This window comes from Saccopteryx bilineata, chromosome 1 (genome assembly GCF_036850765.1).
Source record: "Saccopteryx bilineata isolate mSacBil1 chromosome 1, mSacBil1_pri_phased_curated, whole genome shotgun sequence".
Classification (NCBI taxonomy): domain Eukaryota; kingdom Metazoa; phylum Chordata; class Mammalia; order Chiroptera; family Emballonuridae; genus Saccopteryx; species Saccopteryx bilineata.
Window position 1 is genome coordinate 392696790 of NC_089490.1, and position 6934 is coordinate 392703723.

At 42.0% G+C, this 6934-nt stretch overlaps 1 protein-coding gene across 1 annotated transcript; it reads left to right on the forward strand.

Annotated features, from left to right (window-relative positions):
* The first annotated feature begins 767 nt into the window (after positions 1–767).
* On the forward strand, positions 768–1864 carry OR6Q1 (olfactory receptor family 6 subfamily Q member 1). The gene has a single exon (XM_066253979.1). The coding sequence runs from the start codon at positions 777–779 to the stop codon at positions 1725–1727; it is 951 nt and encodes a 316-aa protein (XP_066110076.1). The 5' UTR covers positions 768–776; the 3' UTR covers positions 1728–1864.
* The last annotated feature ends 5070 nt before the right edge of the window (positions 1865–6934 follow it).

A 6934-nucleotide genomic window follows, 5' to 3' on the forward strand; every position in this document is an offset into this window, starting at 1 on the left:
CACTTACCCGTTCTGGAGGGCAGAAAGCATAAGGTCTATTCCCTTGCTGAGAACTCTTCAAGGCTCTCTATTGTCCTCAGACTGAAGCTTTGTCCCTTCTCTTCACTTGGTTACTAGTCTTCATGATGCTGTCCTAGGCTACTTCTCAAGCTCAACAATAGTAATCATCCCTTCACACTGTATTCCAGGAGAAAAAACATGTAACATTTCCCTAATGTTTATGGACCCAAACATAATTCTAAATGCTATAGCGGTATTACCCAATTAAAAAATTTGCAACTCTTTAGTTAGGTTTTGTTTGTTTTTGTTTTTGTATTTGAAGGCATGTTTGATAAGAAAGTCAAGCTCTTAACCTCTGCTGTAAACTGGAGCTGCTCAAATGCACAATGTTCTCTCTGGTGTCTGAGATTTTATACTTATGTCATTGCTACATCACTATCTTTATCACACTAACTTATCCTTATTTTTCAGGTCCCAGTTTAGGCAGTCCTTTCTCCAGGAAGATTTTTCTGACTCCTCAAGACTGGTTGACCTTCCCCTCTCTTTCTTCCCATAATATTCTGTCTTATTGCTATCCAGGACTTTTCATTTTGTACTGAAATTGTCTATTTTTTTGTGGTCCTAAAAGGCTGTCAATTCTTTGAGTGTAGAGATACTGTCTAAACTTTACTTTCCTCTTCGGAAGTGGAAGATATTTCAGTCCAAGAGCTTCACAGGTTCTGTTTCGGTTGTAATTATCTACAAGACTATGAGTCTACTGAGCGCTCCTTCCCAATATGCAGCCATATGCCCCAAACTGGACCCACGTAACAGAGTTTGTCATGGTGGGCTTTGCTGGGGTGTATAAAACACGTCTCCTCTTCTTTACACTCTTTCTCAGCATGTACCTGTTTACCTTGGTGGAGAACTTGGCCATTATCATGGTGGTGAGTTTGGACTATCGGCTAAGGAGACCCATGTACTTCTTCTTGACTCACTTGTCCTGCCTTGAAATTGGGTATACCTCAGTCACGGTGCCCAAGATGCTGGTTGGTTTTATTGGGGGAGACAGGGAGAAGAATATCTCTTACATTGGCTGCCTTTCCCAGCTCTTCATCTTCACCTTCCTTGGGGCAACTGAATGTTTCCTACTGGCTGCCATGGCCTATGACCGTTATGTGGCCATTTGTATGCCTCTCCGGTATGGTGCCTTGGTGTCATGGGGCACCTGCGCCCGTCTGGCTGGTGCTTGTTGGCTGGTGGGCTTCCTCACACCTGTGTTGCCCATCTATCTCATGTCCCAGCTGACATTTTGTGGCTCCAACATTGTCGACCACTTCTTCTGTGATGCCTCACCTCTGCTGGCCTTGTCCTGCTCAGATGTCACCCTGAAGGAGAACACAGACTTCCTAGTTTCCCTGGTGGTGCTCCTGGCCTCCTCTGCAGTCATTTCTGTGTCCTATGGCAACATTGTCTGGACGCTGCTACATATCCACTCAGCAGCTGAGCGACGGAAGGCCTTCTCCACTTGTGCAGCTCACCTGACTGTGGTGAGCCTCTTCTATGGCACTCTTTTCTTTATGTATGTCCGGACTAAAGTAGCCTCCTCTGTCAACTTCAACAAGGTGGTATCTGTTTTCTACTCCATTGTCACGCCAATGCTCAACCCCCTCATCTATAGTCTTCGAAACAAGGAGGTGAAGGGAGCTCTGAGAAGAGTGTTTACCCTCAAATTTTGGAAAGGCTAGTAATGGGGTACGTGGGGTCCAGTTTCCTTGCCCTTTAGAAAGAGAGTGGTGAGGGCTATGATATGCAGCAGTGGCCTGGGTAGTCAGGAATTATGAACTATGTATTAGTTAAAGCAAAATTCTTATCTGCTATAACAAGAGAGACCTAACCATAATGTAGCTTAAAGAGTAAAGGAGATTTTCTCTTTTCTGCAGAAGTGAAAGGTGAATGTTCTTGGTTGGTGGGTGGCATTATTCAATACCTTATAAGAATCCAAGCTCCTTCCATCTTGTGGGCCCACAGGCCTAGTTCAGTTCAACACTTGTTTTTAATGACTTGTGAGCTAAGAACAGTTTTTATAATTTAAGATGATGGACAACCAATCAAAAGTAGAATAATATTTCACAACACATAAACATATTATAAAATTAAAATGTCAGTGTCTATAAATCAAGTTTTATTAGAACACAGTCACATTATGTGAATTGTCTCTGGTTGCTCTTTTGCAACAATGACAGAGTTGAGTAGTTGTGACAGAGACCTTTGCAACCTCTAACCTAGGGCCTTCTTGTAATTTTCACGGTCAGTGCTGGGTCCCAGTGGGCAGGAAGGTAAGGATGGAGCATGAAGGTGACACTCTGTGTCTTAAGGTTTCTCCCCAAGATATAGCAATCATCATTTTCACTCACCTCTGTTGGTGAGATGTTAACTATATGTCACATTTTATTACAAAGGTGGTAAATAAAGCCCATGGCCATGCTTTCAGATACCCAGCCAGAATAGACTATTGTTGAAAAAGAACAAATTTTGGAAGACAACCATCAGTTTTCACCACAAAGTCCCCAGAATCACAGCTGATTCTCCATGTGATCTATACACTTATCTGTTTTGTATATTCTCTTATTTAAAATATAGAAAGGTCTTTTTACTATAACACATGGCTCTTTAAAAATTAATTTAAAAGGATCTCTATGGAAATGTCAGCTCTGTTGAAATAAGATTTAAGAACACAATTACAATTCAAATAGTTCCATGCCTGTAGATAGTTGCCTTCCTGAAGACATTTATAATCATCATTTGATTCAGGAAACTATAGTATATGAAAGAGAAAAGTGCTGAGCTTGGGACTGGGTTGGGCTGGGAGGACAGAGTTCCTGTGATGGTGTTTTTAAACCTACCAAGAATGAGCAGATTACATGGTGGTGCCTGTAGCATCACAGTCTCTACACCCCTCACCCCCACCCCAGCATCTTAGCAGTTGCAATTTTAATAGTTAACAGAGAGGGCACAGATTACAAATTTTAAAAATAATTTTCTGTATCGAATATTATGTTCTTTTGGGTGATGACGAAATGTCAAAACGATGCAAAAATGAGAACCTTTCCATATCAAATGTAAGAATTCATCTGAATGATGTAGATACAGTGAGGCACCTGACCTGAGTAGATTAGAACACAAAATAAATTTGACTTCTAGGTTTCCGGCTGATGGGAAGGAAGTAAAACATACAGAGTTTGTTAGTCAGAATTCTCCCGAGACACAGAGCCACAGAGCCAGTAGGCTGACTTGCTATCTATCTCTCTATCTATTATCTATCTATCTATCTATCTATCTATCTATCTATCTATCTATTATCTATCTATCTATCTATCTATCTATCTATCTATCTATCTATTATCTATCTATCTACCTATCTATCTATCATCTATCTATCTATCCTCTATCCTCTATTTATCTATCATCTATCTATCATCTATCTACAGAGAGATGTGATTATATATACACACATATATGCATGTGTGTGTGTCTGTGTGTAATAGAAGATTAATTATATGAAGATTTATTACAAGTCCCATGGTTTGCCATCTGCAACCTGGAGAAGCAAAAAACCCCAGTGGTATAATTCAGTCTGAAACTGAAGTCCCCCAAACCAGGAGCACTATGTCTAAGGGGAGAAGAAGACAGATGTCCCAGCTTAAGTAAAGAGCAAATTTACCCTTATTTAGCCTTATGGTTCAACTCAGGCTCTCAACGGAATGAAAGATGCCCACCTGGGTTGGTGAGAGCCATCTTCTTTATTCAGTCTACTTACTCACATGTTAATTTCTTCAGAAACCCCTCACAGACACACCGAGAAATAATGTTTTACAAGCTGTCTGGGCATCCCTGAGCCCAGTCAAGTTGACACATAAAATCAACCATCACATTGGGTTACCTCATTCTCAAATTGGTAGAGGAAAGAATTTTAATTCAAACATAGGAAGCGTTCTCTGGATTTTGGGAACTACTTTAAGAACCCTTCTGTGAAAGTATCAGCAAAGCTTACAATTTTAAGCTTCTTAAAGAAGAAACTTATATTTTGAGATAAATTATATAAAATGGTCAACACTCTCGAGGCATACTCTTAGAAAGGATTCTATACCTGTAAAAGTGAATATTGCTATAATAAAATCTGATATAAGGAACTAAACTGAAAAAAAAGGTCTTAGTGTGATTTTTTTTTACATTATATAACCATTCCCTTAAAAAACAGATCGATTCACCAGAATCTGTTATGAAGCTACCCTTTTCTAAATCACACCTTTGACAGAATTTACCAGAGCTTTGCTTTCTGTAGTGACATTAACCCTTTGAGTACTACAAACGTTCATGGACGTCTTCGTGCTTCCTGACCATTCAGAGTACGATCGTACAAAAATTTTTATTTTAAAAATGTGTAAGGCAACATTAAAAAAAAGGCAAATGTATGTTCTTCTTGTTTCCATAAATTGGTTATCAAACAAACATGATTTTAAGTTAATAAAACTGCAACTGGAGCTAATTTCATTTTTGGAAAAAAACTCACTCCCGGGGGTCAGCGAGCATGAAAAAAGCTTACTACTCAAAGGAATAAGGACAGACACTGGGACTGGAGTTCTGGATTAGTTATATATTCTCATTTAACCTGTTTCCTTCGGTTATATCTCCATATTTCTAGATACTTCAATTCTATGTTCTAATCTCCAAGTCCATAGCTTTTTTTTTTTTTTTTTTTTTTTTTTCAGAGACAGAGAGAGGGATAGACAGGGACAGACAGACAGGAACGGAGAGATAAGAGGCATCAATCATTAGTTTTCGTTGCGCATTGCGACACCTTAATTGTTCATTGATTGCTCTCCCATACATGCCTTGACCATGGGCCTTCAGCAGACTGAGTAACCCCTTGCTGGAGCCAGCGACCTTGGGCTCAAGCTGGCGACCTCAGGGTCTCGAACCTGGGTCCTCTGCATCCCAGTCCGACGCTCTATCCACTGCGCCTCTGCCTGGTCAGGCTGTCATAGCTCTTTAGCATCTGATGGCTCCTCCTCAGTGTCACTCAGCAGTGCCTACTCTTTAAATGTGCAAAGTTTTCAGTGTGAGAAGAAGTCGTGTTCAAACCCAGGCCTCAGCAATTACCTGGATTGCAAACCTGGTCTTCCTGATTCAATCTTTTTCCTTCTTAGTATGCCCATTGTCTATTAATCTCCCCAGACACACACTGAAGTGCACACTGCTTCTCTAAGTAATTCAATGGCTTCGCTTTCTAGTCTACAGAATAGGGTCCATGCTCCTGAGTCTGACAAGTCAGGGCCTCTGTGACTGGCCACCTGCCTCCCACATCTCCCATCATAGTCTATGCTGAAGCCAGTCTCGGCTCCTTATTACTTTCATGACTTGAGCTGTTAGTAACTTACTACACAGCCTGGACTATTCTTATCACACTTTATTGCCTTTGAAACCGCACTTGTTCAAGGACTATACTGGCTGCCTCCTCCAGTGAAAAGTCTCCTTAAATACCCTTCATTAGAATTAATTATTTCTCTGTGCTCTCATGGCTGAGTGCTACAGCTTTTATTAAACCAATTGGTTTTACTTTGTAATCTTGCTTCTTTATTGTACAATGATCATTCTCCTTTAAGAGATTATGAGCTCTGTGGTGGGCTGTTTATTGTTTCCACCCTCGCACCCAGCACCGTGGCTGTGTTCAGTAGGTGCAGGTTGATATCTGTTGAATGAAAGACATCTTAGTAAAATACAGATTCAGTCATGTGGGGATATTCCCCTCCAATATTTATGGAATACCTTCCATGTTTCAGGCACTAAGCGAGGCAGAGTTTGAACAAACTCATGGTTGAGGAAAGAATGAATGAATATATAGCCTTAAATGGCTTTAATACAGCACATGAGAAGGGCACATTGGCATCATCTTCTTGATTTCCTCTTCTCTGGATTCTTCTTTCCCCTTAAGGAATCTTCCCTCCATGTGAATATCAGCAGAGCTCTCCTCTGAACCCTCCCCTGGCTACTGTCTGGCCACCCTCTGGCCACGGGTCCGCCTCCCGTTACCTGGTGTCGAGGCAACCTCTCTTCTGGGGAAGGGAAGGCATTTGTAGCATCAGTTTGACTTCCCAAGTAGGGTTGACTTACTGGTTCCCACAGGACACTTTCCACTGCAGATCAGAGAAGGAACCCACACGCGAGAGGTGAGGGGGCCGGGCAGACGGTGGGAGGGCCTGCGTGGGGTCTGTGCAGGCAGGTCTTCCCACCAGCAGTGAACGAGAGCTCCTTTCTCTCCACAACCTCTCCAACACTTGTTACTTGTCATTAATAGTTATTCTAACAGGCAGACACAAACATGGGTAAAGACACCCTGCTTCACGGGAGACCATGTGTGTCATTCCCACCACTGATTCAAACCACAAAATCCTTCCATTCTTTACTCACGGCATCAGCAGCAACTTCTGTGGCCACATGCTTCTCATAAAAGGTACGATTGCACTCATCATACCCTCCAGTGAGTCTCTGGCAGCCAGTGGCTGGGAAGGAAATGTTCAGCTTCATCCTGAAGCAGTGACTGCCTCCGAGGAGTGATGAGGAAGAGCTACCCAGGCATCCCCAAACTACGGCCCACGGGCCACATGTGGCCCCTGAGGCCATTTATCCGACCCCTGGCCGCACTTCTGGAAGGGGCACCTCTTTCATTGGTGGTCAGTGAGAGAAGCACTGTATGTGGCGGCCATCCAACAGTCTGAGGAACAGTGAACTGGCCTCCTGTGTAAAAAGTTTGGGGACCCCTAACACTGTATTTTATTTTATTTTTTTTAAGGTAATCATTTTTTAAAGATTTTATTTATTCACTTTTAGAGAGAGAAGAGAGAGAGAGAGAGAAGGAGGGAGGAGCAGGAAGCATCAACTCCCATATGTGCCT

Excerpts from the sequence above, each read along its gene's own strand:
- OR6Q1 (XM_066253979.1), top strand. The coding sequence starts at position 777 with ATGCAGCCATATGCCCCAAACTGGACCCACGTAACAGAGTTTGTCATG.